General features: G+C 44.4%; 1 protein-coding gene across 4 annotated transcripts in view; it reads left to right on the top strand.

Moving 5' to 3' along the window:
* LOC106748525 (probable Ras GTPase-activating protein) overlaps positions 1-15,566 on the top strand; it is a 339,617-nt gene that overhangs the window by 172,829 nt on the left and 151,222 nt on the right. The window contains exon 1 of one of the 4 annotated variants that reach the window (XM_014627169.1): positions 7,792-8,517. The exons of the other annotated variants lie outside the window; for them this stretch is intronic. Coding sequence (XP_014482655.1) covers positions 8,418-8,517 — 100 coding nt within the window. The 5' untranslated portion in view covers positions 7,792-8,417. Of the gene's footprint in view, positions 1-7,791; positions 8,518-15,566 lie in introns of those variants that run through there. 4 annotated transcript variants of the gene reach the window in all.

Raw genomic sequence — 15,566 nt, 5'->3', positions numbered from 1 at the left:
TCTTTTCGTTTTTTCGCATGTAAGCAGATAACGTAGTTTCCTGCAGCTATCCTGTCGGTTCTAACACATAGCAAATGGGAAAAATCTAATTTTCGGTGTATATTTTACACTCTTCCTCTCTTCGACTCGTCCCAATAAAGAATACGTTTCGAATTTAACATTAATTTTATTTATTTAACTATGCTCATAAATACCATTTTCTGTTTTACCGACACACGTGCATATGGCTATCTGACAGTAAACGTAGATTCGAGTGTTCTGTGACCAGCTATCGGTACTTTGCTTCTTGATACAGTGTGTAGGTGGCGGGAGAAGCGAAGAATTGATTTCCATTAATAAATAATTCTTCAATTATGTAACGATACTACAATACTGGATATAAATATTATATTTTAAAGATTGACTCTAGCAAATTGGTCTTTGGAAACTGCGTGTTGTTTTTGATGGCAATTTAAATTAATTCCTTTATGCGTGCACGCGTTTTTCATAATTTTATACAGAATACAAATTTAATATACAAAGCTCGAGTAAAATTTCAATTTTTTCGTCATTCTCGCTAAACTTCGACGAATTTTTATTTTGCTGTTTTACGACGCAAAATTTAAATATCCTATGGACGTGACGCGTTTCCGTTTCGTGAGACATTCAGTATTCAGACGGTGCCGGACTCTTTGCCGCAAGAACGAGAAAGAAAAATACCTCTCGAGTGCTTCCCTTGTGAGATAGATATAGCGCTGACCTAATTTCCGCGGGTTCCGGGCTAGAAAATTCTCCCTGTTCTTTGTGCGCCGTCTCCCGTTGTGTGCCATTGTTGAGACGTTTCGCTTCGTTATTGTGCATATTCGTGCGTGGGAGTCGGTTGATCTAGAAAATACGGTACGCGATATAACGCGATCGCGCGACGTAGTGGCGTACCTCTGCAGAAAAAATCATTGCACAAACGTTATACACTGAATTCACCGCGCTCGATTAATTTTATCTCGAAAGAAGATCTCCCCCTCTCACGTTCCGCGCTTGTAATGTATTAACTCGGCCGTTTGTATGATTTTTTTTTTCTCTGTATATATATTTTTTTTAACCGACTCGTTTCACGACCTCGCGCATTATCCTTTTTCCCCCTGTGGTGCTCCATACGATCGCGTGGAAAAACGAGTTCGCACGAACGCGCAATGACGTTGCAAGGATGGGCGATATATATGCCGACAGTGTGGATTTTAATATACACTCGATGGCCTTCGATTTCTTCGTCACGTGCAGACAGTACTGTGCGTGCGACGTCGAGTACAGGGAACTTTTTCAAAAGTGCGTCGATGTTGGATTTGGAAGACGCTCGAACGCGAATGAACGAGTGACGAATAATCGCGATTTCGACGTGGGTTTTTGCATTGAATGCAATTTTAGATAAAGAAACGTGAAATGCTGTTTTGCATATTTTCATAATTGAAAAAGTATAAAAAAATTATACATTAAAAATATAAAATATGTCATTAATTACACTACATTAAATGCACTACTCGAAATAATTATGGGATCGTTTCTTTGAATTCTTTGACAAATCGGATTGAAATAATATTACATAAACTATTCCCGCGTCGCGTGTCCCGAGTCGAAATTTTAGTTCTACGTTAATCCTGTAAATTCCACCGGATTTTAGTGATTTGAATTCTTATCTTTTGTCTTTTTTTGAAAGTTTCGATAAGATTTAAAGTTCTTAAAAGAGCTGATTAGAAGCTATAAAAAAAAGAGTATTAACAATTATGTGTCCAACAATGCCGCATGGGTTTATGAATGAAAATTGAAATTTAAATTTCATACAATAACAAGGCTAAACCGAAATAATAAAAGGTGTTGACAAATATAAATAAAGTCGTATTCGCGGCCCAACAATTGTTAAACATAAAAATCAACAATTGCGAGATTTACCTTAGGCGAGATTACCTTATGCGAGATTTCCAAGCCAATATTTGTAGTTATGAATTATTTAGGATCTTTGAGAACATAATTAATTGCAAATTCGTATTCATGAACCGTTGTTTGGCTGTTTGGATTAACGTTTTTTGTATGAAATAATGTAATGTAAAAAACACAAGTATAGGTTGAATAATCCAAAATTAATAAAGCTACATTGATTTGCTAAATTACTACTAACTACGAATACTGGCTTAACCTTAAAACCGCGACAATTTGGTACCTTTTTAGAATCGCAAATGGATTACTTTTAACCTACCTCTTTTTTTTTGTAATTACCCGTGGACTTTTGTAAACTTTGATATTGTTTGTTTTATAATAAAGAAAGTATACCTGGTGATGAAAATCCAAAGAAATGAGAAAAAAATTTACAAGTGGTCAAAAAATGACCCATCCGCGATTCTAGTGTTAAATTTCGACTCGAGTATCTCTCTGTTCTCGGTGAGTTCGTCACACGTCCGTTGGAAATAAAAACCTGTTGTATAACAAGTGATGTAACATACCTTGAAATATATGATGTACCGTGTCCAGTGTTCTCCATTCTGGCTTCTCGATTCAGCATCCTGGCTGTTTCGTCATGGCACTGACATTGACATTCGCGCAATACGACTCGATCGGAGAAAGTTAACAAATGCGATACCGACGGTAATGATGAATAACACATCGACATATGCACGTATGTTCCGTGTGTCCCGCTACGTATTGCTCGTCAATTCGAGATGTAATAAGAACATTCGGAAAAACGCGCATGAAGGTAGGTTTGACTGCCTTGAATGTCCTCAATGTTTTGATTGTTGTGATCTCGGCATTCAGTGATAAGCGGTATCGGTTGTCTATTGATGGGAAAGGACAAGCTTACGTTTCTTATGCGTTGTTTTAGTACCCTCGCACGTTATGTACCACTGCATGACCGAGTGACGTCATGAGCCGGTGTGTTGCAGTGCTTAAAGGCTCCGACACTCAACGCTCACTATATGTAAACAGTGTCTTTAGGCGTTCTCAATGAACATCGTAACGCGTGAAAGTGCTGTATTTTAACGACTAATGTTAGCGCCGTGCCGCACACAGCGTCTTGCTTCCGAGCGGCCACAGTCTAAAGGTTAATATTCATATGATAATATTAATATCATATTAATATATATATATATATATATTTCACGTATATATAAATATAATATTTAATTCACATACGATAATATTTATTAATATTCATTGCAAATCTAAGTGAAATGTTAAGAGGAATTTTCAGGACAACAGAATTGTATCGCGTACTACATATTACTAACATTTGAAAGAAAAGGTTTTCTAATTACTTCAAATAGAGAATTTTATCTTCAGCGCTAAACTAGCGCGTCGTGACGATTTTTCTTATCAGCCTAAGTCCGCTTATCGTTTCTCCTCGGGAATTAATATATTTCGTTCGAAAACGAATCGATCTCGCGATTTCGCAATCATCGTAACGGTCGTTGATTCTTCGTGGAAGCGCGGGGAATCGAAAGACCGGGAAAATAGGAAACAGAAGCGAAGCATCTCAACACTTATCGAGGGAACGCTCATTGAAAACCCCCTGCCTCCTGTGCAGTCGTCATCGGTATTGTCTGAAGCGGCGGAAATGCCCTCACCGGAAGAACCATCCTAGTCCGAGTTCGAGGCACGTACGATGTCGCACGGTCAGTCCTCTCTTCTGTCACCACGTGGGTCTTGGGTGCGTCCACACGGCGCTCCACGCATGAATGCCCGCGTGTTTCCACCCACGTGAATAGGCGCTCGCGCGACGCTCGCGACGAGCGAACGAAGCAATCCGGACACTACCGTCGCCGGCACGTTCGGCATACACACACGTACAGGCATACGTACACGATGGGATTAAACTGTAAACGTGCTCCAAAAAATACAAATGCTATAATTGTTATGATGTAATCGACGTTCGAAGTGACCGAGGTCCTTTTTCTTCAGTGAGTGATTTCTCAGCGAGTTTCTTCCTACACTGCTCGAAACGATTAGGAAATCGTTTGTTCGAATGTTTGTGCTAGATAGTAGATGGTGATAGTAGATAGTAGATGATTAGATAGTAAATGTGTGCATTTAACATTTTAGATCTTCTATCAATCTCTTTTTAGCATCCTACTATTTTTCTATCAGATCTCAATTTGTAGCAAGTCTGTTCAGATAAGGACGTTGTTCCTCGGTTGTTAGTTCTGTTCTTATGTTCTGTTTCACTTGTAAAATGATGAAACTATTCGGTTGTAGTTCTTGTATCACCGATTTACAATTTAGTACATTGACCTTTTTTTTTTTTTTTACCAAAGATACAGAGATGCTTAGCTTGAAAGATTACATTAAATTAATTTACAAATTAATTGATATAGTTGAATTTATAGACTTGAATATAGTTTTTCAACTTTATTCGTGTTTGAATGATGCAGAAGGTTATACAAATTATTATAGAGAGGTTTTTTAGAAAAAAGCGAATTAACTTTTCATAGCTCAAATTTTCCAAGCGTTTTATCTTAGTGCGTTTAATTTTTCAAGGATTTTATCTATAATAGTTAACTATGAGATTTTTGAATTTCAATAGATTTTCCAAAATCTAACAAAAAACGATTGTGAATTAAATGTCTCAATTGAATTAGAAAATAAGGAAACTAAACAAATTTAGGAGAATATAAAATTATGTAGAAGATATATTTTTCGTCCTCTTCGACACCGTAGATCAAACTCGTCGAAATTACATACCAACCTCGATCTCTCCAGCATTCACGCACGCACCTCGACTGTTAATCGTGAAATCGAACGCACGACGCACCTTATCCCGCCAAACTCGACACTGAAGACAGCCGAAGACAAACGGTGGTCTCCGTGTGATTCACGATATCCTTGAGAAAAATCGCGCTCGTGTCTGACAGGCACGGACCGTTAGTTTGCCGGCGAATCGCCATTAAAATGTCTTGTCGTGAGTTAAGCTCGTGATTCGTATGCACGAAGTGCACCGAACGTGACACATTCGATCGCGATCGCGCTGACGAACCTCGGAGCTAAACAGAAGCTTCTTCTCCGAAGCGTAGCGATTAGAATCGTCCATGTGAAAATATATCGAAGTGACTAATTTCGCTCGGACACGCACACCGATAATAACTATAAAATTCTCGCAAATTTTTTCCTCGTCTTTAAAATTGCTTATTTTTACACTTCCGACCGATTTTCTCGTCGACTAATAATTAAAATTAATAATTATCGAATGTAATATCGAATGTCGATAGTCATGGGGCGACCGTAAGACTATCGAACGCCGAAATATTCATGCACATCGAGTGTATCCAAGTTCCGTGATCTCGCTGAATTCGAGACCCGCTGACGGGGAAAACAGGAAATCTGGTCGCGTCTGGAAACGTCGATGCGCTGCGAGCACCATAAATAATTCATATAATTAGAACCGCGCGTCGACAAATCTGTCGCAGCGTGTCGCGGTAGAAACGTGCTCGTTAACGCGCTGCAGTGTGCTTTCTACTTCACCTCTGACAGCCGAGAAATTAAGATCGCGCGACGCGCATCGCCTAGTTTGCGTCCGCGACCCTAATCTCGCTATTGTTTCGCGAGTATTACCTCGCGCTCTCGGCGGAGAGCTGGCGGCTAATTGCGCGTCGCTGTCGACACGCGTGAGAAAGCGCTAACGATTTCCACGCGTGACTTCGCAAACAACATTATCCCGTTCACGATCGCCCCGAGATTCGAAGATCTGAGAAATCTCCGTTCCTTCTTCCGTCGCATCGTCGATCTTCTTTCAAATTCAGCGTACGGTTTTCAGAGTTGCTCAACGTTATTTTGAATAAACGGGCGATTCATTGGAAGAAATTTCTTTATCAGATTATTAATATATTTACCTTTCGACCGCATACTTCTGAAAAGTCATGCGCACCGCAAAAGGAGCCATATTGTCCCTACAATTTTCTAAATTAGATATCTGTAAAACTGTGAAAGGAAAGAGATTGGCGAAATTCTAGAGTAAAGTGTAAACTTTTCTACTTTAATACTTGATCATACATTCTTAGAAAATCAAGTTTTAAGTTACCGAAGAAAATTCGAATTTGGACAGTGGCCTCGCGAAAGGTAGTGTTTTATTTAAAAAATCGTAATTTCTTAACTTTTTATTATTTTTATCCGCAACTGTAGGACCATAAAGTTGAAAGTTAGTTCTAACAGAAGAAAATATGATTGTGTATGTCTGAAAAGCAGATTTTTTTAATCATTAAAAAGAGGATATTTTGCAGTGTCGAAAATATATATTTTTATGAGAAAATAATATTTTTGTCGTGGACCGTCAAAAATAGTTTGGTAACACATACCGTTAAAAAAAAAAAATTATTTATAATCAACTTTACAGAGTGTGCTCACGTAGGTTGTATGCTATCTGATCCCGATAATATTATTACTTATTATTTCCTGGAAAAAGATACGCGTAATCACAAAGCTTATTTACATTCACACACAACTTCACAGTAAAAAATCATCATTTCAATTAGCATAAAATTATATACCGACCGAACACGTTATAGATCTGTCTGACTCTGCGTCAATTTCGCATGGCTTCCAAACACGCATTAACCAGTTTTGAGATCCACACCGCGTCTAACGGACAGAGTGACTCTCTAACAATTTTTCAGGAACTCATTAGACCTATCTGACCCAGAGTACGATCGAAAGGTTAATATTTTTTCTCACTGCTAAAAAGTAATATTAATATTCATAATTATTGATAATCAATGATAATTATCGAGAAGAAAAAAGACATTTGGCCTAGATTGTGGATACTTTCGGGACATCGCTTTATTATACTGGAGCACCGCGCGACCCGATTGCAAAATTAGTACACATCACCGATCGGCCGGTTGATCTTGAAAAAGCGGGGAAAATCGCGTGACTAGTCATTCCAGATTTTCTACGAAATCGTTGCGCGTTTTTCAGTCATTCGTTGATTTCGGAAAGACGCAATTTCCTCGGAGAGCTAGTTGCTTATCGCCACCGACGACCGCATATCCTCCGGCGGTTGCGGAACGCGAATTCATCAGCGACAGACTGTCTGTCTTGGGCGGTCGCGTAGTTTCTACGCGTAGTCGACTCGATCGTCAACTTGGCGCAAAGCTGACGGCACCCGGAAGTCCCCGCACGTCGCCTGAGTCTCGCATCGCTCATACGTCGTCGCGGAAGTTTCCATCGGCCAATTTGCATCGTTTAATTACTCGTCCTATCTCGAACCATTGTCGCTCTCTCGTATCTGGTACACTATCTTCTTCAAGTCGGAAAATATTGATTCTTGAAAGTGAATTTCTGCGGATAATTTGTGCGTCTGAAGTTTGGAATTCGGAATCACGATTTCGTTACCGCCGATTCTCGCCTCGAAACTACCAAGCGCAATGATCGAGCGCGATTACGCGTGATTAAGAAATATGCTCGAAGTAGAAGGGCGTTTTTGTAATCGAGCCCCCCTCGAGGCTTCTAGCCGTCGCCGCCCCTCTTCGTGCCGGGCGATGATTTCGCACGAGCCGATTGGCGGGACTCGCTAACACGACGACGGAATCCTCATCGAGAGAGAGTCCCCGGCGCCGGATGCGATAAAATTGCCTCGTCGCCGTTACCGTCGTCGCCGTCGTCGTGCTCTCGTCGTCCTCTCCGCTTGTCCGCCTGCCTATTCCTCCGGTCGCGGCACGATATAAGTGCGTTCACGCCGACCGGCGGACGGACGAACGGACGGACGTTGCGAGAGCGGCGCGGATAAAAGTCGGTGAAGTGTGCTAGGTCATTGCTTTTCAGCGACCGAGCCGAGTGATTCGTCGCAGTCGTCGTGCTACACGTACTACAAACGGTCGTGGCTACTCCCTCTTGCTGCGTTCGCCGAACCGTCATCGCCGTGATTGCCGTCGTCGTCACGACGACTCGTCAGACGCACCTCTGAGCGATCCAAGTCCACGTGGAGACGATCGTCCGACTCTGGTAGTTCGATTTTTACCGTGACACGGCTGGAAAGAGCGAGAACTCGGTTCGACGTTTCGGAAGAGAATCAGGTTGTGACTCCCGATCGTTTATGTGGACTTCGAAAGGTTGTCTTCGTTCAGCGGAGAGTGTGTGCGAATAATTGGCGCGAATTTCCAGGTCGGTCGGGCGTGCGAGTTGGATAAATATTCCGAGGAGGGAAGAAACACGTGTGTTCGCGAGTATCGGCGCGAATTCGCAGGGACTGACTGATGGTTCGTCCCGAGGGAGTGGTCGTGCGGTTTGTTGTTCGACGATGACGCGACGATAAGGCGTGCTTAATTGAGGGGAAAGAGGTCGGCGGTCCCGCACACATATATACCGGTTGCGCGTGGCGCATCGTCGCGAGCGAGACGAAGGTGCGAATGTTTGCGTAGCATTCGAACGCGATAATCGCGCGATCGTCGTCGCGACGTGTCAAGATGAGTCGCAAGAAGGTGTGGAACTCCATCGTGCGACGAAAAAAGAAGAATCACATGGATCTGAGTTCCGGAGACGAGAGTCCTCGGTCCCGCTGCGTCTGTAAGTCGAGTCGAGAGGAAGAACCGCCTTCTTTCCCTCCCGCGGAGAGGAACCTTCGTTATCGGCTTCTCGCTCCGATATCGAGACGCGATTTTAAAAGGGCAGGTAACGAAGTCAGCGTCTCGTCTCTGATAGTAAAAGTTTATCGGGATTATTCAACTTCGGGTAACTTGGGACGAAATTAACATTCCTGATCACCGAAGGTCAAAATCTGTATTTTACCGTAAATGTCACGGACGTTTGATGTCATGGACGTTTGATGTTGTGGACGTTTGATGTTGTGGACGTTTGATGTCATGGACATTTGATGTCATGGATAAAATATCGTAATTTTCCAGTTGAAAAATATTATAAAGTGTCAATATTGTGAAAAATCAATACATGGCAGAGCCGTACGCGATTTAATAGCGCGAGATGAAAACGTTCGTTTGAAAAATACAGAAGTGTGTTTGATAAATACGTCAAGATATTTGTTTACGTACGTTGCCTGTTAATGTACATCACCGATGATGCGCTTGATATAAATAGCTTGAGAGCCAATGTATCACTGATGATACATTCAACTCACGTAAAGCTGAAAATAAAAAAACTTTTATTTCTGTTCAACGAATATTCCTTTGACATCTGCCATGATTTCAAATATTTTAATTTTCATTTCGTAAATCTCCCCTCGAGAAAGATAAAATGTGCTCGCTTGTCTACACGAATTTCACTTCGGAACTTCTAAATCTCGAAATTACACTTCTAAATTTGAGCCGAACAGCTGACGTGTGTCGAGCACGAAGGTTCCTCTTCTCCAAAAAAAAAAATACACATCGTCTGCCTCGCTTCGATTTGCACGCTGTTACGCAACTTTATCGCCAGCTTCGATTGCTTTATTGGTATTCTTCTCGATTAGACGCGCATTGTTTCATCACCGGGCGCGGCTTCGTCACGCGAAACGTGCGGTGGGAACTCGGGGTCTTTTTGCGGAAATGAAAACCGCAACTTGTTCGCCTCGCGTCACTAAATACCTCGAAGTCGCGAACGTGTGCGTGTGTTCGCACACACAAGTGTATCTGTGCGCGCACTGTGACTTCACGTGGCGCTTTATCGCCCGTAAAACCGTGCCACATTGTCCGTGCTCACCGCGTTAACGCGCAAAATAATTATTCATCATCCGCGGGAAGATCACGATAAGAAAGAACGATAGCGGGGAAAAAAGAATACAAGCGACCGCTTCTGCCGTAACAGGCGGAATTTTCCTTATTATTATTTTTCCTCGTCTCGCGTCTACCCCGCCGCGATTTCCATCGCGTTCCGGCGTTAGTCACGCCGGATTTATTTCGCGTCGCCTCGCTCCATCCGGCGAAATATATTTCGAGCCGGGGAAAGAGTCTTTCTCTGTCGCTGCGATTTTTCGTTCGGTTTCCCCCGCGCGCAGCCAACAATCGGATACCTCACGCTCGTCGCACTTTTTTTACTTGCCGTGAAATTTTCATTTTCACCCTCGACTCCTTCACGTCGTCCCGCGACGATCTTACGGCTTTCGCGTGACACCTCGAACTGGCGGCGTCTGCTGAAACATCGTGCTACCATGATGAGAAACGGGATAAAAAAACTCGAGGAATCGGAGCGGAAGCTTGTGCGAGATGAGAAAGGAGAGAGAGCGTCTGAGGAACGCAAAAGGACGAACGGAAGTGAAAGGAGAAGAGGATATAAAATACGCTAAACCGTGATATAAGAAAGATTCTCTTCGACAGCTCGATAATCCGCTCGAGCTGTTATAAAATCGCAGTCGACGCAAAGTGGAAGACGAGCATTACCGCCTCTCGCAGGAGACACGGTGCTTGTCCTGGAAAGGAACGAGCTGCACTGGGGGAAGGGGAAATAGGGCGGAAGAAAGCGCGAACGGCGCGGTGTTGCGGACGTCCAGTTACGGAAATGGAAATGCGAACGAGGGTGAGGGGGGAGGGAGGAGAGAAAGAGAGAGAGAAGCCAGGCAAGCAGCGTTGCGAACGCCTAATTGCATTCCGCTGATCGGATTGACATTCGCGTTATCTCCTTCTCTTTATCCGGAATCAGTGCCGAACTCACTCTCGAATCTCCCCGTCGACGTCCTCGCGATCTGGAAGGAGGCATGAATTATTTACGGCGCTCCCGGTGCGGATTTCAAATCCCAAATCGTCCTGTTCCCGCTCGCGCGGATAAAGAGGAGGGAAAAATGGCGCGCGTCGCGACTTGGCCGGCGATTTTAATTGAAACGTCCGCGCGTTTAATTAAAAATCACTGTCCGCTGTGATCCCGAAGTCGGCTGTCCTGCGGGACTCGATTCATTCCTGCGGATGATCGTGAGCGTGTGTACGGTGAAATTGCTTTTCGTGACTCCACTTTCGCGCGGGAAGAGAGGAGAAAAAGAAGGAGCGCGACGAAATAACGAGGATACGTTGTAAATCGTTAGACCGGACTCGCGCCTGTTGCGCAAGAGGAGGTGACGCGTACAATGAAGTTAATTAAAGCACGCTCGCTGCCCGATTTAATTAAAATTCCGATTAGCCCGCTGAAAACATCGCGATATCGCCCGGTTTTCGTTGTTAATTCGATGGGGATATAATCGGCCACCGCGTATCGATCCTTTATTACCGCCTCGGGCTGTAATATCTTTCAAAATTGCGGAATTCTGCTTGTAAGTTTGCACGTCACGTAATTCGCGACATGTTCGAAGATATAAACGTGGTTACACATCGCTTGAGCAAACGCCACGATTAGTCTGTCGTGGAAAACTGAATTTAATTCTTTTTTCATCGTCATTGTTTTTTTTTTCCCCCCATAAAAGTGTAATATCAAGTGTAGCCAGAATGGTATAAATATATCACATTTAAAGAGGGGAATGATGTCAACGGAAGTAATTAAATTTAATTTTTACGACAAGTTAATTATGACGTTTGGTCAAGCGATGCATCACTCTATCCATTTATGGATGTACACGCGCGCAAGCACCGGCAAGCTAATTAATAATTCCGACTCCGCGACTTTTGTTTCACCCGCAGAATTCCGCATTGAATCCCGTCGCGAGTTCTAGATCGCCTAAACCGAGCTTCGTGAAAAACAAAAACACTGTTCGATCAGCGGTGGGTATTCTTCTCTTTCATTTTTTGAAACAAGAAGGAGCGACAAAAAAAAACATCGCCCATCGCGATATTAAAGATCGCCGACATGTCGGCATACCGACGGCCGCGGACGTTAATAACGCGGTGCGAAGGAAACGGTTACGCGGATTAATTGGCGGAACGAATCGCCGCGCGCGGAGGTGCGGCGGCGTTACGCGGATCGTTCCAAATACGGAACCGCGTTCTCCTCGAATACAGTTGTTTCGACCTTCTCCCTTTTACGAAATCGACGAGCGCCGAAGGGATATCGCCTCGCGGGCTTGACCATCATCGGGGTATAACATCCGACCGTGGTGGTCGAGGAATTCGCGCGAGAGATCGCCCGGGGGATGCGCCGCCGCCGCCACGACGTCTTTTTCGCGGGCGTTTCTCGCTTTTTTGCCGTATAATCGTCAATTTTTTCCGTATAAGACGTTAATCACCGCGCGGATCGAGTTACGGACCGTTGCGGACAAGGCCGACGACGATGGTAGAGCAGAGGAGGCAATCTGAGCAGAGCGCACGCTCTTTGTACGCGACCTGGTAACGCAAGCGGACAATGATGTAAGGTGACTCCGTGTTCCTGTACTTCGGTTACACTCGGCGTATACGATCGCCGTGATGCCCTCGTCTAATTGCGACTATCGGCTTGCGCGTCTCGTTGCTTTTAAGAGGGAATCATCGCGATCGATTTAATGGCCGATTCTGTTCATCGCGAGAGAGGCCGATAAATTAGAGAGAGAGGGAGAGAGGCGTTCCTGAACGATACGTGATTCAAAATCATCGTGTGGGTATCGTGTAGGAGTAGGAGAATTTTATGCGTAATGAGTTTTTCTCGCGACCGTTAATTTATGACGAATCATGAATTCACGATTATCCCGCGATGATGTGAGTCGGCAATTTACGCGTAACGGCATCGCAAGCTGGGTTTTCTAATTAGTCTGATCGAGGTCGCCGTAACTGTGGCAAATACTGCTCGAAACAATTGGAGGATCATATCGAATAGTCCATCTAATAGCTTAACGCGGAAAAAACGATCGCGTCGATGTAACTGAATTTTTCGTTGCCCGGAGACAGGACGAAAATTCGGAATAGTAGGAACAGAAATATTTCTGTATGAGATTTCTTCTCAGTTAATTGTTCTCGGTTGTCTCGACCTTATGCACAACCTTACCGATTGTAATGCTGAATGTTCTCAGTCGTGATAACAAAGATATCACTTCTCATCGCCGAGTTTTCATTTTTTTTGTTATCGAGCTTTTATTTAGTTCCTATTCTTTTGCAAGAACTGAGTTTTTTTTTTCATGTACAAAAATGAATTTGGTTGGATCTACCTGACTACATTCTGGTTAAAAGAAACCAAATTTCTAGTTCTCATGACCTAAACTTAGTTCTGATAACTAGAAATTCTGTTTCCTCCGACTAAAATGCGTTTGGTTATCCGCTGTCAGATAGTTCCAACCAAACTCATTTTCCGGTGTGTAGCTCGAGCGAGTAGCTCTGCAGTTTGAGGCAAATATGAAAGTTGAATAATTAATACGAAACATAAATATGCGTTTGCATTAGAGATTTAGGTAGAAGTGAAAGGGAAGAAAGTATTTATTGCAATCAGGTATAGTCGTTCTACTGGACGATGATGATGCAGGCCTTCGAAGAAGCGATCGTCTAATTATCTCGAGCGATGTATAATGTTTCTATTAAAAACGATGAGCGTCAATTCTGCTCTGTAATCCTCGGCAATGGCGGTAGTACGTGGTGTAAAGTCTCGTCGTTAAAATTGAGATTTGACGAGAGATTTCGATCCGAATATCCAGCACGGCCAGACTGTTTTTTTTTTTCTTCTTCGTTGCTTTTCTCTTCTTTAACACGAAATCAACGAAACGTCGTTTGTCAACCCGCGTCGAGATTTTGGTCCTACATTAAGTCTTCAAGTAGAGAGAACGAAAATAACTTCCCATTTGTAGCATCAAAGGAACACGATGGAAGACCTTTGAAGACTTAAACCGTTTTAGCGCCACGCAGCGCGATCGCGCTGTTCGCGTACTGTGGTGAAATGTGCGATGTTTAGTCACGATCGTTAATTCGCAACGCGCTCGGTTCCGAATGTAGCTCGTCATGAGTCATATCAGAGTTTCCTCTCGTAATTACTACTTTTTTTTTTTTCAAATAATCGTAAACCACCTGCATAAATAAGCTGTTTTTATTTAATTAACGTTTCTGATATGACTGATGAAATGAAGCGCGAGCGCGCCGAGCGGCATATTTCGACGAAAAACAAGAGCAGCGCGATCGCGTCGATCGGCATTACTCGCAGATAATTGAACGAAGCGCTATCGCGCTGCATGGCACAATCCGACACGGATTTTTAAAAACCTCCAGCACTAAAACGGTTAATGTAGAATTAAAATTCCGACTCGGAAAATGTTAACGAGAACCTCTGCGAGTTTCCCCCGTGCGTGCGGTCCGAACGTAACGAGGTCCCGATATAAATTCCGCAGCGCGGTTGAGAGACGAGCGCTCGCAAAAGTACCAATAATCATCGTCCGACTGAGCGCGCGGATCATATCCTGCAACGGATATATTAATAATTAGAAGCTTTACGACGCGCGCACCGTCAGCTGGAGGACGAGAGTAATGGCTGCTTTGTCTCGTCCGGACGATCCTTCCCTTTTCCGCCGTCTCGCCTTCGGCGTTCTCCGCTTTCGTGCGAGCGATCCTTACGCATCTCCCTCCACCGCGTCTGCAGCATCCGCGACCTCCTCCGCGAGGTGGAATCTCGAGACGGGGAAGCTGCGCGATCGCCAAAGGGCGAGAGAACGATCGAAGGACGAAAGGAGTATCCTCTTACGCGTTCCTTCGCGTTTTCTCCACCGCGAGACGAGCAGGCGCTTTCGGCATTCTCGAGATTTACTCCCCGGGAGAGTATCGTTCCGGCGATATCCTTAAATTCTCGCGTGTTTTGTCATCGGAGCGAGATATCGGGAAAGAAGGCTGGCTGCAACGCGTCGCTTCAGGTTGAAAGGTCAAAGGTTAAAGGCAGGTACACCCGAGGACGATTATCTAGAAAGATTGCCTTGGAACGACCGGGACGGCGACTCAGATCCCGCCGCTCTTGACGTATTTTCGCCGGGAATAATAATGATCGGCGAAACCTATCGGGCAATCCGTTTAAGATCCGCCGAGTCAGCTTCGCCAGAGCGGGAGCCAAATCGAGCGCGGATTTGCAATAGCGTTTTACGGTCCGCGGAGTACTTTCTTTTCCTTGGAACTCGCACAGTAATTACAAGAGCGCTCGCCGTCCGGCGTTTAAAAACCGAGTCCGTGAGCCTCCGATCGTACAAATCGCGCGCGCCTGCTTCTCCCTCCTCCTCTTTTTCTCGTGACAGCTCGTAAAAGCGTCGCTCTAATTATGCGACGGAAACGCTTACGCCCGATCCACCGGACACGCTCGACCTGGCAGATTCTCGATCGCCCCGGACAATGGACTAATAAAACGAGTCTCGACGGCGAGATGGCGCGAACGTAATGTCGGGGAATTCGTTCCCCTCACGCTGATCTCAAATTTAACCTTCCATCAAACGAATGGGGCCGTAAAAACTCGAAGCTCACGCTCACGAAGGCTCCCGTTACCGTCCCGATACGCGGTCATATTCGCGTCATTTTAACGCTGCGCCTCCTATAGCGATCGTCGCTTTTACTCCGCGTTTCGTCTCGCTTCGTTGTCGAAGGGTGTTCCTCGAGTTACGTAATATCGCAGTCGCCGATAAGAGCGCATTCGGATCAGCCGTGGGACCAGTCGGGAATCAAGTTTCCAATCGTGGAATCATCGCGTCGAATAGTGGGTTAGGTCCATTTCTCGCGTTCCACCTACGTCGTCGTCGTCGTGTGAGTGAATCTCCTTGTACGGCGAGGAGGAGCGGA

This window comes from Dinoponera quadriceps, unplaced genomic scaffold, assembly GCF_001313825.1.
Source record: "Dinoponera quadriceps isolate SergipeBrazil2010 unplaced genomic scaffold, ASM131382v1 scaffold2872, whole genome shotgun sequence".
NCBI lineage: Eukaryota > Metazoa > Arthropoda > Insecta > Hymenoptera > Formicidae > Dinoponera > Dinoponera quadriceps.
The sequence above is the reverse complement of the archived record's forward strand: the minus strand, read 5'-3'. Positions and strand labels throughout refer to the sequence as shown.